Below are 17,902 nucleotides of genomic sequence, written 5' to 3'. Positions count from 1 at the left end.
TGCTTGGGACCTGGGGTTTTCTGGATAAGGGATCTTTTTGTAATTAGGATCACCAGACCTTAAGTCAGCTAAAAAACATTAAATAAACCCAATTTCCACCAATATCGATTCAAGCAGCTTAAGTACTGTTTTATTATTACAGAGAAAAAGAAAATCATTATTATAAACATTAAAATTATTTGCTGAAAATTGACTCTATGGGACATGGCCTTTCCCATATTTCGGAGCTTTTTGGATAAAAGGTTTCCAGATAAGGGTTCCCATACCTGTATTATATCCTGATTTATCTTTATGACACTCTCAGTCCTGCTATAGAACTAGATAAGGCTCCCAGGATGTTGCTAGGTATCATCCAAAAGGCTCTTTCTGATTGGTTCATTGCAAATGGGTAGTAGCTGATTGGCTGCTTTGTGATTATAAATTATTTTTAAATTAGGGATTCACCGAACCCAGGATTCGGTTCAGGACTGGGCCAAGATTCAGCCTTTTTCAGTAGGATTCAGTCAAATCCACGCTCCTGGCTGAATCGGATTCGCTATCAAGTAATAGTACAATAATTTATAATCTAAAAAATTCTATATAAAAGGGATGGACCTAATCCACTATTTTCGGTTTCAGCCACATCCCGAGGTTTGTTGGGTTCGGTGCATACCGATTTTATATAGAATTTTTTTGATTATTGTACTATTACTTATTACAGGGCAGAACATAAGAGCGGCCGCTTGGAGCACCTGGAGCGGCGCAGTCAGGCAATTGGTCAGCTGAACAGTCAGGCACAGTCACCATGGGCCACATAAAACAACCAGGTGGGCCGGATTTGGCCCGCGGGCCTTGTGTTTGACACATGTGCCCCAGATGCAAGTGCTAGCCCACTAAGGGGCATATGGGTGCAAAGCTGGCGAGGGACTGTCTACTCTCGCTCCCATTAGCGGTTAGCATTTGTATCCGGTAAATACGGCACTGCCTAACATCTGAATGATATGCAAGCTAGGGGGTAGGTAGGGGGGACACCTACATCTTCCCTCTTAAAGATACAGCTCTGCTGAATGTAGGTTGCACATGTAGAAGGCACACACAGGGCACAAGTGTTTTGTGCACTTTGCTCCCTGACCTGCACTTTGTAAATGACCCCTCCTAAGTGTCTGGCCGACCAAATCCATGACCGTGACTTAAAAGCTCTGGCTGACTGAATGCAAAAACTTTTGTTGCACTCAATCCAAGATGGGATAGGGGGAGGCACAACCTGAAAGGGGCACTTGCACCCCAAGGAATAAAAAAATGACCCCTAATTTCTTTCAAAACTGAATATACAGATTGGTGTTCAGATCCGGCTCAGTATTAAGCCAGATCTTTGGCTGATTTGGTATTTAGCTTGCTTGTGCCTCCCATCTCCTACCCCTCCCGTATGCAGCACTGCTAATTAACCCTTTGTTGTGACTCTGGGTATCAGCCACAAATTCTAATAGGGCAAAAACATGGCGTTCTGTGTGCACGTTTTGCCCTTAGTCCCTTTTTGATGAGGTCTAGAACAAGAACTATAATTGGTAAAACAGTTTTGCCTCTCGGTCATATTTATTTATAACATTTTGGATACATCTTTTCATTTCATTGACGTATATTTCTGACAAATCTTTATTTGGGCAAGTTAGAAGTCGGAACTTACCCAAAGTGTCGCATTTTTCTTGCGCCCTACAAATATCCTGTCTGAAAAGGAAAACAAAAAGCGAGTTATTTCCATGGGAAGCCAAGGTGCACGCACCTCATCACAGGCAACAACAACACAGAAAAAAAAAAAGATGAAAATGTGACTTTAATCATTTCAACGTTTTTTTTAAAGAAAAACACCGTGTTCTGCTTTTCTCATTTAGGTTAACGCTGCGTGCACATATGGCATTCCGCTCCGCACAAACAGAATTTTTCAAAAGAACAATTGTTTTGGGCAAGACTTTACAGCAGAAGAAGCCGTTTGGAAAGGATAATTATGTGACTTCAAAGAATACAGAAAAGTCACTGTTTGTGCCCCCACCCACAATTCCCTCCTCTCGGCGGTGAGCTTTACGCAAGTCGCTGCCCCTCATTACGGTTTGTTACACGGAGCAGTATGGCATTTGTTTCCGCGCCGTTGGAAAGCAGCTGGGAAAGGATGGAACAGTCATTAGTCAGTTCTATAGAGTGCGGTTCAGATGTTGGTCACTGCCGGCCGGGACTGGAGGAGATGCCGGAGCTGAAGCAGATACTCCATTAAAATGAAATTAAAAGAGGTTATAAATGAAGCAGCTGGCAGCCAGAGGGAATGTATCAGGCTCAGCACCGGTCGCTTCATCATCTCTATAAGTAGAGCCTTTCTCTATTGCTTTAAATGGCAATATTCTGGATTTCTAGCTCTAAGGCTTCTGTATTGGAATTCCATGGCCAGAATCCCTAGAATTGCTAATAACTAATAATAACTAACGCTCAGAAGGCTGAATAAATGTATGAAGGGTGTACTGCTTAGGGGTGGGGCTAAAAGCATGCATTGTTTAGAGGGGTGGGGCTGAAAGCATGCATTGTTTAGGGGGGTGGGGCTGAAAGCATGCATTGTTTAGGGGGTGGGGCTGAAAGCATGCATTGTTTAGGGGGTGGGGCTGAAAGCATGCATTGTTTAGGGGGGTGGGGCTGAAAGCATGCATTGTTTAGGGGGTGGGGCTGAAAGCATGCATTGTTTAGGGGGGTGTAAATAAAATGTACCAAATACAAAAGAGAGATCCGGGTGTATAAACCCCGGATCTGTCTCACAGTTGATCTAGGTCAAATTCCCAACACCATCATATCAGCTCTCACAATGTGAAATCCTAAATGCAAAGAGCTCACCGTTGTTCAGAAGTGGTTCAGGTGCTCAGAGCCCCGAACCTGTAGCTGGGGAAGGCGAAATCACGCATATATAAAAGGGCTCCAAATGCACTGGACACAGCGGCTTGCTTAAAACTCGATTTTTATTACTCCATTTAAAAACAATAGGCGTATTGTTTTTAAATGGAGTAATAAAAATCGAGTTTTAAGCAAGTCGCTGTGTCCGGTGCATTTGGAGCCCTTTTGCATATGCATTGTTTAGGGGGGGCTGAATGCATGCATTGTTTAGGGGGATGGGGCTGAAAGCATGCATTGTTTAGGTGGGTGGGGCTGAAAGCATGCATTGTTTAGGGGGTGGGGCTGAAAGCATGCATTGTTTAGGGGGTGGGGCTGAAAGCATGCATTGTTTAGGTGGGTGGGGCTGAAAGCATGCATTGTTTAGGGGGTGGGGCTGAAAGCATGCATTGTTTAGGGGGTGGGGCTGACAGCATGCATTGTTTAGGGGGTGGGGCTGACAGCATGCATTGTTTAGGGGGTGGGGCTGACAGCATGCATTGTTTAGGGGGTGGAGCTGAATGCATGCATGGTTTAGGGGGGTGGGACACATGCAGGGCTGTATTTAGGTCCGGTTCTGCCCTAGCCACCAGACCTACACTGGATACATACATTTAGGAGGTGACGCTAAAAGATTGTGGCGTTGGTACCACGCACTGTTTAGGGTATGGAGCTGGAAGCATGTGTTTCTAGCTAGTGGAGGTGGAATAATTGATTGTTTAGGGGGCGGTGCTAAAAGCATGCACAGAGTAGTGGGTGGAGCTTATAAAACCCTGGTTATGGTGCTGCTTGGTGTTTGGGGAGGGCCGCCTATAAGCACACAATAAATCCAAACCCAAAGTCAGTCCCTTACCGAGTGATGAGCACGGCGGTATCGTGGTGCGACGGATGATTGTCGTCCGGGTTGTTCTGCGATTGCTGCCATATGCAAAAGTTTTTCAAAGTGCTTTGGGCATTGAATGAGATGGCCGGGCCCTCCTAATGGGTGGAACATAGACAGTCAGGGGGATACAGACATTTCAATGATTTCTCAATGACTCCCAGCATGCACAGCGGCACGGAAACCAAATGCAACAAACAAGCCACGTACCTGTTCATCATGGACCACTGCTAACTTCACTATGGCAATATTAATTAAATTCCCAATGCTCGGATCCTTATAAATAGAAGCTACCTGCAATGCAAACACAGCACTTTAACCCTTACATGAAGGCACAGGAATAAATGAATGAGCATGACATATTCTATGAAAGTGCAATATCCCTTCCCTGTAAACCAGAGACAATGTTCCCAGTGCTACAATACTGCCGACTTGATTGCTGTAATAAAGAGGGTCTGTTTGGCATTGCCCAGGGCACCGACGCAGGAGGAATGACTTCTGTACCAGAGCCTGCCTGGCTGAGGCCAATTGTGGAATGCCAGATTTACACACTCACATAACAGATTTATATTTAGCCAACATAATCCATTGTGGTGTCACAGTTTAACAATAACAGAGGTGTTTGGAACATTCTGTCTCAGACCTCCCAGAATAGAAGAGAAAGGGGGGAAATAAAAAGAATAAAATATGGCGCCAACTAAATGAGCATAAATAAGTTTCAATGCTTAATAAGGGCCAAGGCTAGAGCAGAATTTGCTAGGGAAACACTCTGGGGCCCCCAACTCATTCAGAAAACACTCTGGGGCCCCCAACTGATAATATTGAGCCCACAATTCAGTTCATGGTGTATATGCAATAAACTGCTATAGACAGGTGTGGCCCTCATTGAGAATATAATAGAGAATAATTGAGAATATAACTGCCGCATACTGTCCATCTGCTCCTTACATTTCCTTGTATGGCATCATTTTAAAGGGCAAGTAAAGCCCAGGTACAGCGCTGCTTTATAGGGCTATAGCAGGGGACTGATGAATGTATGGTTAGGGAGCATAGTGGACTCGTTAATGATATAGTTCTAATGGCCCTGGCAGGTAATAGATCAGCCCTATGCCATTGCAGTTAAAGCCAACCTACCCCTACACTTACCTTCAGCAATTGTCTGCTGTGGCCCTCCATCTTCAGGCCCACTGCTCCACTCCAGAGTTTACAGTACATTAAGAGGCAATGTGTTGTCTATTGCTGTTTTCTGGACTTGGAGTAAAAGGGGGCTCTATATCAACGGTTTTGTCCAATAAAAAAGTCACTGCAGCCTACGGCCTATACTTAGTTAAGTAAAGCAATGCTGAACTTTGGCTTTACTTCCCCTTTAGTATACATTCTAAACTTTAGCTTCAGATATGTGTCCCACACCCCGGGAAAGCTGAAGAGCAAGCCTTTTATTACCTTTTGCCTCAAACGAAGGAAAGAAAAGTCCTACAGGGTTATTAGTAACAGAACATAAGGACAGGTAATAATTTAAGAAAGTGGTTCCTAAATTGTAGAATAGTGGGGGGGGGGGGGGGGTGGCTAGAGAGAAAACATAGGGGTGTCTATATGAACTCTGGATATTCCTGTTAGCCCAGGGATCCTCAAATTAAGGCCCGCGGGCCGGATACGGCCCCCCCAAGGTCATTTACCCGGCCCCTGCTGCGTCCTACTACCTGCCTCAGCGTGGTCCTCTGCCCCACTGGGGCAGATAGCTAGTAGCCAGGGGTGAGGCGGAAAGCAGGGGGGGCTGTAGTTTGAGGACTAACTATAGTCAGGTCCCCCAACAGTCTGAGGGACCGTGAACTAGCCCCCCTGTTCAATTAGGATTAAATTGGGGGTGATACAGAAGTGGTTTAATACATGAGAGCTAAGGGGGGGGGGGGGGCAAAATTCTGGGGCCCTTGAACTGGCTCTATTCAAGGCCATCTTGCATTTATGTGCCCATCATTCCCCAGATATTCATGGCCAGAGATGACTCCCTATCTTGTGCTCAATGTCCCCATTCATTAGAGAGAGTCGGGGGTCATTACTTACTATGGACATGAGAGTCAGAACGTAATGCTGCAGATTAGCGCCGTGATATTCAACCATCTTGTTGTCAGCCACCACCATCACTTCCACGTACCGAGGGTAAGACAGGAAGCGCTTTTTCCTTCGCAAGGTCCGGGTCCCAGTGGCGTTATCTGCTTTATTGAATAGGGGGTTCTGGGTTCCTAACAAGCCCTTATTCAAGGCCTGGTCATCTGAATGGGGGTCATTTTGTTCCAGTCGGGCGCCTCCCTTTGCGTGTGAGTCTGACGCGTGCGTTGGCTCTGGAAGGAAAGAACAAGGCCAACTTATTGAAATATCATCCCAATATCCATCAATTACACATTTTCTATAGTAAATTTGATAATGTAAGTGATCTGCCTGGATACAAAGGACAATTTAGATTTACAAATAACCTAAATACATTGAAAACATATTAATGAATGTACAGGTATGGGACCTGTTATCCAGAATGCTCGGGACCTGGGGTTTAATCATTTAAATTTTGAATAACCCCACAGGACTGTTCTGCCCCCAATAAGGGGTAATTATATCTTAGTTGGGATCAAGTACAGGTACTGTTTTATTATTACAGAGAAAAGGGAATCATTTAACCATTAAATAAACCCAATAGGGCTGTTCTGCCCCAATAAGGGGTAATTATATCTTAGTTGGGATCAAGTACAGGTACTGTTTTATTATTACAGAGAAAAGGGAATCATTTAACCATTAAATAAACCCAATAGGGCTGTTCTGCCCCAATAAGGGGTAATTATATCTTAGTTGGGATCAAGTACAGGTACTGTTTTATTATTACAGAGAAAAGGGAATCATTTAACCATGAAATAAACCCAATAGGGCTGTTCTGCCCCAATAAGGGGTAATTATATCTTAGTTGGGATCAAGTACAGGTACTGTTTTATTATTACAGAGAAAAGGGGATCATTTAGCTATTAAATAAACCCAATAGGGCTGTTCTGCCCCCAATAAGGGGTAATTATATCTTAGTTGGGATCAAGTACAGGTACTGTTTTATTATTACAGAGAAAAGGGGATCATTTAGCTATTAAATAAACCCAATAGGGCTGTTCTGCCCCCAATAAGGGGTAATTATATCTTAGTTGGGATCAAGTACAGGTACTGTTTTATTATTACAGAGAAAAGGGAATCATTTAACCATGAAATAAACCCAATAGGGCTGTTCTGCCCCCAATAAGGGGTAATTATATCTTAGTTGGGATCAAGTACAAAAACTGTTTTATTATTACAGAGAAAAGGGAATCATTTAACCATTAAATAAACCCAATAGGGCTGTTCTGCCCCAATAAGGGGTAATTATATCTTAGTTGGGATCAAGTACAGGTACTGTTTTATTATTACAGAGAAAAAATAAATCATTTTTAAAAATTAGAATTATTTGCTTATAATGGAGTCTATGGGAGATGGCCTTTCTGTAATTTGGAACTTGCTGGATAACGGGTTTTTCAGATAAGGGATCCCGTACCTGTACTGAAAAATTGCTTAGAATTACATTTTTTCATTATGCTAATGCCATTTTTTTCTGCAATGCTGGTTCTGACTTGTGGACTGGTGTAGAATAAGCCATTTTATTAAAGGGGTAGTTCACCTTCAGATTAACTATTACGTTTTATTATGATGAACACTTTTTTAAATAATTAAGCTTTTTGTCCATCAGCTTTCCATTTCGGAGGAGCTATCTGGTTGCTAGGGTCCAATTTATCCTAGCAACCAGGCATGAGAGCCTGGAACATGAATAGAAGAGGCCTGAATAGGGGTCAGTGACCCACATGTAAGTGAAAGAAGCAGAAGAGAAAGGCAAGTATTTAAAAAAAATATATATTTTATATATATATAAATATATATATATATATACACATATAAGATGAAGACCAGCTGCAAAGTTTCTTCAGATTAAACAATCTATAATATTCTACAAGTTAAATCAAAGGGGAACTATTTCTTTAACAGACCTGGAGGAGAAACCGACTTGCTACTTTATTTTAACCAGAACCAGAGAACAGAAGGGACAGACAATTACTGTAACTACATTCCATTTACACATAACTGTGAAACCAATGAAAATGTTTATTGTTGAAAAGTTGCTTAGAATGATATTTCTTTCATCATTTCATTCCTTATTCCTGGAAGTGATCTGAGAGAAGAAGGCATCGAGTAAATAGCGCAAATAGATCCGGAGCCGATACGTCAGGATTCCGAGAAGTCTCTCCCCAGGACTGATGGGGATTCGGTGGTCCTTTGGCGCAGGGAGACATTCTTTACTGAAAGAGGCAGTTGTGTCCCGCTGGGGTCCCTAACTGCTCTCTATAGGGGCAACAGAGGGGGGCGGCTGGGGGCTGCAGGGGGCCTATTCAGCTTTCTCTGTCGCTTCCCCACTCAATAAATTATAGAAAGTTAAAGTTCCATCCTGCAGAGTTCACTGATCAAAGCTCCCACCTCTGCTTCATACATAAAAGATACTGCAAGCTCCAACTCCTGCTTTTGCATATTTAGTGATAGGGATGCAGGGCCGGATTTGTTGGCCGGGCGCCCCGAGGCCGCCCCCTCTCTGTCGCGCCCCCCTGCGCATGTGCGAACGGCGAACCTCCCCCCGCGCATGCGCGAACTCGCGATTGCGCATGCGCGGCCCTTTTCAATTGCATACGGAGCAGTGGGGGAGAGGTCCCCATTGCTCCGTATGCGCAATAAACTTTAAAATTTTTGGGGGGGGGCGGCATGCTGCCCCCCAATTTTTGCCGCCCTAGGCCCGGGCCTTTGTGGCCTTTTCCACAAATCCGGGCCTGTAGGGATGTAGCGAACATTGCCAAAAATGTTCGCGGACCCGTTCGCGGACTTTCGGCAAAACTCGCGAATATTCGCGAACTTTGCGAACCCCATAGACTTCAATGGGAAGGCGAACTTTAAAACCTAGAAAAGCCATTTCTGGCCAGAAAACTGATTTTAAAGTTGTTTAAAGGGTGCCACGACCTGGACAGTGGCATGCAGGAACCCAAAATGGCAAACATCGCCAAAAGTTCGCGAATTTCCGCGTTCGCGAACACCCGATGTTCGCGCGAATTAGTTCACTGGCGAACAGTTCGCTACATCTCTATTTAGTGAATAATTCATATATACAGGTATGGGATCCCTTATCCAGAAACCCATTATCCAGAAAGCTCTGAATTACGGAAAGCCTGTCTCCCATAGACTCCATTTTAATCAAATAATTCAGAATTTTAAAACTGATTTCCCTTTTCTCTGTAATAATAAAACAGTACCTGTACTTGATCCCAACTAAGATATAATTACCCCTTATTGGGGCAGAACAGCCCTATTGGGTTTATTTAATGGTTAAATGATTCCCTTTTCTCTGTAATAATATAACAGTACCTGTACTTGATCCCAACTAAGATATAATTACCCCTTATTGGGGCAGAACAGCCCTATTGGGTTTATTTAATGGTTAAATGATTCCCTTTTCTCTGTAATAATAAAACAGTACCTGTACTTGATCCCAACTAAGATATAATTACCCCTTATTGGGGGCAGAACAGCCCTATTGGGTTTATTTAATGGTTAAATGATTCCCTTTTCTCTGTAATAATAAAACAGTACCTGTACTTGATCCCAACTAAGATATAATTACCCCTTATTGGGGGCAAAACAATCCTATTGGGTTTAATTAATGGTTTATTGATTTTTTTAGTAGATTTAAGGTATGGAAATCCAAATTACGGAAAGACCTCTTATCCGGAATACCCTTGGTCCCGAGCATTCTGGATAAAGAGTCCTATACCTGTATGTACGGTATATATACAGTATAATCCATGCAGCCTATCTTATCTTGTACATTGCCATATGCAGCTCCGAGTCCATCCCAGAAGTCAATGGCCTATGTTGTAAGTCTCTTGTGAAACCAGATGCATTCTGGTCTAATTAGCCTCTGACCTATCACGTGCCTCCTGTGCTGGCTGAGGATATTCGGAGTTGCAGGCCAAACAGCATCCGAGTATAAATCTCTTAATTCCACCACTAATATGAACGTTTTTGAAATGAAAAATAAGAGAAGCCCCACAGTTGGTATGTTTATTTGGTTGCTGGGGTCGCTGACCCCCTCAAATACACATTATTGTCTAAGGGAGAAGTACCATTACAAATAATTACTTTTAGTCCTTTAGACTTGTAGTTTCTTCATGTTAGGAAATAAGCGCAGATTGGGACCCTACAAATGATGATTTTACAAGGTGCTGTCAGACTTGTGTAATGGAAACCTGGAAGGGAATTTGCGGCTCGTATCATATTTTATTCTGATGTCAGCGTTCGGCGCTGGCAGTCTCTCTGCACAATGTTAAGTTCATCTGGAAATGAGAGCAAGGGCTACAGGCAACCAGTGGCCGGAAAGCTGGGGGTGTTTATTGGGGTTGGGACTGAGACATCCGCACAGAGAAATAAGTACTGTAAGGTTAGGGAGGGGGGTGTAAAAATAAATATAATATACACAAAGTTGCAAAGTTCAGGCAGAGTATGGCACACACAGGCAGCATAGGGCAGGCAGAGTATGGCACACACAGGCAGGGTAGGGCAGGCAGAGTATGGCACACCCAGGCAGCACACGGCAGGCTGCCCCCGGGGCTACACAGCAGGGTATTTATATAAACTATAGTAGGGTTTCTGTAGCAAACACCCCAGCTGTACCAGTGCAGCAATGGCTGCCCCCCGGGGCTACACAGCGGGGTATTTATATAAACTATAGTAGGGTTTCTGTAGCAAACACCCCAGCTGTACCGGTGCAGGAACGGCTGCCCCCGGGGCTACACAGCGGGGTATTTATATAAACTATAGTAGGGTTTCTGTAGCAAACACCCCAGCTGTACCGGTGCAGGAATGGCTGCCCCCGGGGCTACACAGCGGGGTATTTATATAAACTATAGTAGGGTTTCTGTAGCAAACACCCCAGCTGTACCAGTGCATGAATGGCTGCCCCCGGGGCTACACAGCGGGGTATTTATATAAACTATAGTAGGGTTTCTGTAGCAAACACCCCAGCTGTACCAGTGCAGGAATGGCTGCCCCCCGGGGCTACACAGCGGGGTATTATAATAAACTATAGTAGGGTTTCTGTAGCAAACACCCCAGCTGTACCAGTGCAGGAATGGCTGCCCCGGGGCTACACAGCGGGGTATTTATATAAACTATAGTAGGGTTTCTGTAGCAAACACCCCAGCTGTACCAGTGCAGGAATGGCTGCCCCCCGGGGATACACAGCGGGGTATTTATATAAACTATAGTAGGGTTTCTGTAGCAAACACCCCAGCTGTACCAGTGCAGGAATGGCTGCCCCCCGGGGCTACACAGCGGGGTATTTATATAAACTATAGTAGGGTTTCTGTAGCAAACACCCCAGCTGTACCAGTGCAGGAATGGCTGCCCCCGGGGCTACACAGCGGGGTATTTATATAAACTATAGTAGGGTTTCTGTAGCAAACACCCCAGCTGTACCAGTGCAGGAATGGCTGCCCCCGGGGCTACACAGCGGGGTATTTATATAAACTATAGTAGGGTTTCTGTAGCAAACACCCCAGCTGTACCAGTGCAGGAATGGCTGCCCCGGGGCTACACAGCGGGGTATTTATATAAACTATAGTAGGGTTTCTGTAGCAAACACCCAGCTGTACCAGTGCAGGCATGGCTGCCCCTGGGGCTACACAGCGGGGTATTTATATAAACTATAGTAGGGTTTCTGTAGCAAACACCCCAGCTGTACCAGTGCAGGAACGGCTGCCCCCGGGGCTACACAGCGGGGTATTTATATAAACTATAGTACGGTTTCTGTAGCAAACACCCACAGCTGTACCAGTGCAGGAATGGCTGCCCCGGGCTACACAGCGGGGTATTTATATAAACTATAGTAGGGTTTCTGTAGCAAACACCCCAGCGTACCAGTGCAGGAACGGCTGCCCCGGGGCTACAACAGCGGCCGGTATTTATATAAACTATAGTAGGGTTTCTGTAGCAAACACCCCAGGCTGTACCAGTGCAGGAATGGCTGCCCCCGGGCTACACAGCGGGGTATTTATATAAACTATAGTAGGGTTTCTGTAGCAAACACCCCAGCTGTACCAGTGCAGGAATGGCTGCCCCCGGGGCTACACAGCGGGGTATTTATATAAACTATAGTAGGGTTTCTGTAGCAAACACCCCAGCTGTACCGGTGCAGGGCAACAGTGCATTATGCTGTAATTACTTTGATACACTTTCATTTTTTGGTGTTACTGTTCCTTTAACTTTTTCTACCAATGGCAGAATACTAAACCCATCATCAACTTTTACTTAACTCAAGATCAATTTGTTCTATCCATGGCAGATTGCTTCATTAAAATCAACCTTTTTCTACCCACGGCTGATGGCTTTATTCAAGAGTAACTTGCGGTACAGGTATGGGACCTGTTATACAGAATGCGCTGGACCTGGGTTTTTCCGGATAAAGGATCTTTCTGTAATTTGGATCTCCATAACTTAAATCTGCTAAACATCATTTAAACATTAAATAAACCCAATAGGGCTGTTCTGCCCCAATAAGGGGTAATTATATCTTAGTTGGGATCAAGTACAGGTACTGTTTTATTATTACAGAGAAAAGGGAATCATTTAACCATTAAATAAACCCAATAGGGCTGTTCTGCCCCAATAAGGGGTAATTATATCTTAGTTGGGATCAAGTACAGGTACTGTTTTATTATTACAGAGAAAAGGGAATCATTTAACCATGAAATAAACCCAATAGGGCTGTTCTGCCCCAATAAGGGGTAATTATATCTTAGTTGGGATCAAGTACAGGTACTGTTTTATTATTACAGAGAAAAAGGAAATCATTTTTAAATATTGGAATTATTTGCTTATAATGGAGTCTATGGGAGATGGTTTTTGTCGTAATTCAGAACTTTCTGGATAACGGGTTTCCAGATAAGAGATCCCATACCTGTACTAGGCGACATTATTATTAACATTTATTTATAAAGCGCCAACATATCCCGCAGCGCTGTACAATAAGTGGGTTACATACATTGGACATACAGAGTAACATATAAAGCAATCAATAACCGATACAGGAGGTGAAGAGAGCCCTGCCCAAAAGAGCTTACAATCTACAAGATATCCTAGACAACATATGGTATAAAAGGCACCAATTTAACAATTCAAATATTAAAGCCCACAATAAACGATAACATTATAAAGATCCGTTTGTTATATTCAGTAACACGCCGGGGGCCCCTCAGGCAATCAAAAGGTTAATATGGAAGTAACATGTGAGATGAGTGGGGCTCATGTGACCGTACCAAGCTACTCATGATTTCAAAGTTAAAAAAGTTAATTATTTCCCAACTATATCAGGTTTATCGTATGTTAACTTAACCCCGCGTCTGAGGAAGGAGCCATGTTTGGCTGGTAAATCAATGCCGCGAGGGGCCCACCCGGAAGGGAGATTGTTAAAGGCTCCTTAACGCCTTCTGACCTTCAGTCATGAAACAAAAACACGAGCGAAACCCCTGACACGGCGAGAAGCTGCTTAATAAGAAGGGACACCTGCGGCTCAACTGCTCACAATAAAGGAGCAAAGGAAATGTCAAAATATTTAACGGCAGAGGTGTAAATTGCTTATAATGCATCCCGGTTTGTACCATCAAACTCTGCACATTAGTCAAAGGATTTACGGCGCCGGAACACAATGTATAATATTGTGTAAAGTTCTAAGGAAAAGATATACAATACTTATAGTCACCGCCTTCTTCATACAAAGAATCTTATGTCAAATAGCCATTTATCTGCTTCTACTTCCTTTCTGCCAAAAAGACAGCAGCTCTGCCTTGCTTTATGGCAGGGATCTAACATATGCCAAGGGTCATAATTTGCCAAGAATAATTTAACATATAATGGTAATTGAAGAATGCTGGGAGCTGTAGTTCTGCAACATCAGGGTTGTATTCGTAAAGAAATATTACCCAATTGCCGTTGGCCCAAATCTCCAGGGCCAGCAGCTGCTTTAAAATGCAAAACATCCTCCAATGAGAATCCCAGCTGATGTGAGTAAATCCGGCTCCCTGTTCTCTGTTCCTGCAATTGGAGTTGGGAGCAATAAGCACAGTTTCCCAGCACTGAACAAGTCTGTCCCTTTATCCCCATGTCTGATTCCTGTGTCATATAATGACGGGGAAAATGACATAATTATCTCTATATGTAAGATAAGAGCAAAATGCCTGACATAGTGCTGGGAATAAGCATTCTCATTGGTCATTTCTCTTGCATTTGTAATGAGGTTTTTGGTCAGTAGAATGCTCATTGGTGAATTTTCTTGCATATATAATTACACTAAACCCTGCTGCACTGCTCAACCAAACTTTACTTATCAGATGCTGCACTACAAATCCCAGAATAATGTAACATATAATGGCAATTGAGGCATGCCGGGAGCTGTAGTTCTGCAACATCAGGGTTGTATTTTTAAAGAATATTGCCCAATTAAACTTTTCCAAAACTTTCCCCCAAATCCCCAGGGCCAGCGGCTGCATTAATATGCAAACAAATCCTCCAATGAGAATCCCAGCTGATCTGTGTAAATCTGGTTCCCTGTTCTCTGTTCCTGCAATTGGAGCTGAAAGCTTTAATCACAGTTTCCCAGCACTGAACAAGTCTGTCCCTTTATCCCCATGTCTGATTCCTGTGCCATATAATGACGGAAAAATGCCATAATTATCTCTATATGTAAGGTACCAGCAAGATGGCTGATATTGTGCTGTAAATCAGTGTTCCCATTGGTCACTTCTCTTGCATTTATAATGAGGTTTTTGGTCAACAGAATGCTCAGTGGTGAATTTTCTTGCATACATAATAACTTTTATACCAACTTCTACAGCAAAACTAGGGGGCGCAGTGGTACAGCGTTATGATTGGGTTTACACCCCCTTTAATGCAATTTGCATCCACAAAAGCTCCTGCTTGTCTCCTTTTAGTTTTAGAAAACATTTCTTCATGGCCACAGTAAAGTCGGGACCCCGATATTTCTACATTCTCACACCAATGGCTTTAATGCTAGCTTTGTGAGCATTCAACGGTTCTGATTGGCTACAGGGTTTAGCCTTGCCCACTTCAACAGTTATGAATGGTGCTTACACACGAATGAAAAATTATCTGCCAGTAGGTACAGGTATGGGACCTGTTATCCAGAATGCGTGGGACCTGGGGTTTAGTCTGCTAAAAATCATTTCACCATTAAATAAACCCAATAGGGCTGTTCTGCCCCCAATAAGGGGTAATTATATCTTAGTTGGGATCAAGTACAGGTACTGTTTTATTATTACAGAGAAAAGGGAATCATTTAACCATTAAATAAACCCAATAGGGCTGTTCTGCCCCCAATAAGGGGTAATTATATCTTAGTTGGGATCAAGTACAGGTACTGTTTTATTATTACAGAGAAAAGGGAATCATTTAACCATTAAATAAACCCAATAGGGCTGTTCTGCCCCAATAAGGGGTAATTATATCTTAGTTGGGATCAAGTACAGGTACTGTTTTATTATTACAGAGAAAAGGGAATCATTTAACCATTAAATAAACCCAATAGGGCTGTTCTGCCCCCAATAAGGGTAATTATATCTTAGTTGGGATCAAGTACAGGTACTGTTTTATTATTACAGAGAAAAGGGAATCATTTAACCATTAAATAAACCCAATAGGGCTGTTCTGCCCCAATAAGGGGTAATTATATCTTAGTTGGGATCAAGTACAGGTACTGTTTTATTATTACAGAGAAAAGGGAATCATTTAGCCATTAAATAAACCCAATAGGGCTGTTCTGCCCCCAATAAGGGGTAATTATATCTTAGTTGGGATCAAGTACAGGTACTGTTTTATTATTACAGAGAAAAGGGAATCATTTTAAAAAATTAGAATGATTTGCTTATAATGGGTTTCCGGATAACCAATCCCATAACTGTACTACTTTCCCTATTTGTTTCATGACATCCTAAATCACTTTTATGACTTATTTCCACGGTCACAGGCCATTTCACTGCTGTACTCAGCGCTGTATTTGTACAAGGCTTACTATATTTATAAAGTATTGTATTCCTACTTCATGATTAGAGTAAGAGTTTATCCATTAAAACTGCAGAGACTTTTTGCAGCTAAAATACCTTCTCTGTTCAGGCTCAGTGCAATAGCTATAAATTGCCTTCGATGGTTGGGATTTCAGGGAAGTTATAGTATAAAACAAGACTTGACAGCGGTGCGGAAAAAAGAAATCTGATCTGTCTGCCAATGAAGCCCATGTCCCAGGGAAGGAACCTATTGAAATACAGAGCCCTGTGTGATGTTTCTATTGGCCCTTGATCCCACACTCAGACTGCCTCTCTCTCTCTGATATAGGAACACTGCTCCTGGGAATGGGAAGCTGCTCTGTTTCGCCCCAATGAGTTCCACCCGTTTCCTAAACATCTGCACGTTGGGTTCCAGGTGCTTCTCTCTTCTCAGTATTCCCAGTGGCTGCTTCTAAACCTAGATCTGGTTCTAGAACACTGAGAGAAGAGCTGGCCTTTGGCATGGTCCCTAGGTGATTCTTACATGGGACTTGGAGCTTTCTGGACCGTTTGTGAATTGGGACATTTAAACTTGCTTTATTTTTTTTTTTTATTCCCATTTAAATTTAGTAGGAGTCGGAGTCGGTTCATTTTTTGCTGACTCCGACTCCAACTCCAGTTACCCAAAATTGCCTCCGACTCCACAGCCCTGAACACAAGCACCATAAAAGTTCATGGAGGTGACAAATAAGGGCTGTGATTGGCTATTAGGTGCCTCTATGCACCCTATCAGCTTACAGGGGCTTTATTTGGTAGGAAATCTTGTTTTTATTCAACCAAAACTTGCCCCCAAGTCAGGAATTCTAAAATAACTCCCTGGTTTGGGGGCACTGAGAGCAACATCCAAGGGGTTGGGGAGCAACATGTTACCCCTGAGCCACTGGTTGGGGATCACTGCTCCAAGGCATGAACATGAGGGTATTTCTACTCAAGCCCTAAATACAACCCATGGATAGACTGGAAACCATTCAAATTGGTAATGGTGGCCCCGTGGGGAAACAAACCTAAAGACGAGCCAAAGTAATGGAAAACATACTGAAACATATTTAAGTATGGAAGTTACCCATTCATTTAGATTTTAACAACTACAGGTCTGGGACCAGCTTATTCTTTATCTCACAACTAGTACCTCATAGATTATTAATATATTGTAAAAATGCATAGTTCTATGCAGCCAACACTATACACTACACAAAAACTACATACTTAAAATCAGAGGCTTGTTAATATCCCAAATGACTCTTCTACCGCTGGTACAAGGTGCAAAATTGTTCCCATTGACCTTCTACTTAGAACCCTTGCACCTGTACCAATGGTACGTGGATGCTGCATTCTGCACCCTGAGCCAAACTGAATATCTGGTTGTAGAATAAAAAAACGTATGTCTGTGCAGAGCCCACTAGCACCTTGCATCTTCCCAGTGCTCCCCAAATTGAGCATTCTGAATGAGGCATGATCTGGGGCAGTGATTCCTAACTTGTAGCTTGTGAGCAACCATAAAAACCAGTTGTACTGCCAAAGAGAACCACCAAATAGCCAATGATAGCCCATATGTTACACCCCGATGTCCATGTTCCACCTACCCTTCATTTTTGCAGAGCAATACATACACATACAGACCAAGCCGGCTTTGTCCCACCTTCCCCCATGTCTTGCAAGCTCAATGTAGCCTTCCAGATCTAGCATTTGCCTTCTACCTAGTTCTCCTACATTACTAACCCCAAGAATGCTGCATCCTGGGAATTAGGGATACCATTGCTGGCTCATTTCTAATAGAGCACTTAGAAGTCCACTGGTAAATTGGGTCTGTAGACAACTCATTTACATCAAGGAGGAGGTATGTTTAGGGCAAAGCTGTTAATGAAGCATTCGAGACTGTTCCACATTAGACTATTGTCCTAAAAAAATACTAAAAAAATCTGGATGAACT

At 43.1% G+C, this 17,902-nt stretch overlaps 1 protein-coding gene across 3 annotated transcripts in view; it reads right to left on the bottom strand.

Moving 5' to 3' along the window:
• The window catches only part of adamts9 (ADAM metallopeptidase with thrombospondin type 1 motif 9), a 161,991-nt gene that overhangs the window by 106,072 nt on the left and 38,017 nt on the right, over positions 1-17,902 (bottom strand). For all 3 annotated transcript variants that reach the window (XR_001170408.3, NR_164664.1, NM_001374796.1), the window contains 4 exon segments: positions 5,825-6,102; positions 3,974-4,057; positions 3,737-3,861; positions 1,664-1,704 (listed from right to left, as the gene is read on the bottom strand). Coding sequence is in view for 1 of the 3 variants with exons in the window: in NM_001374796.1 (NP_001361725.1) it covers positions 1,664-1,704; positions 3,737-3,861; positions 3,974-4,057; positions 5,825-6,102 (528 nt within the window). In the remaining 2 variants the exon portion in view is untranslated.

The sequence above is a fragment of the Xenopus tropicalis genome, chromosome 4, assembly GCF_000004195.4.
Source record: "Xenopus tropicalis strain Nigerian chromosome 4, UCB_Xtro_10.0, whole genome shotgun sequence".
Lineage (NCBI taxonomy): Eukaryota > Metazoa > Chordata > Amphibia > Anura > Pipidae > Xenopus > Xenopus tropicalis.
This window is presented reverse-complemented; position numbering and strand designations above follow the sequence as displayed.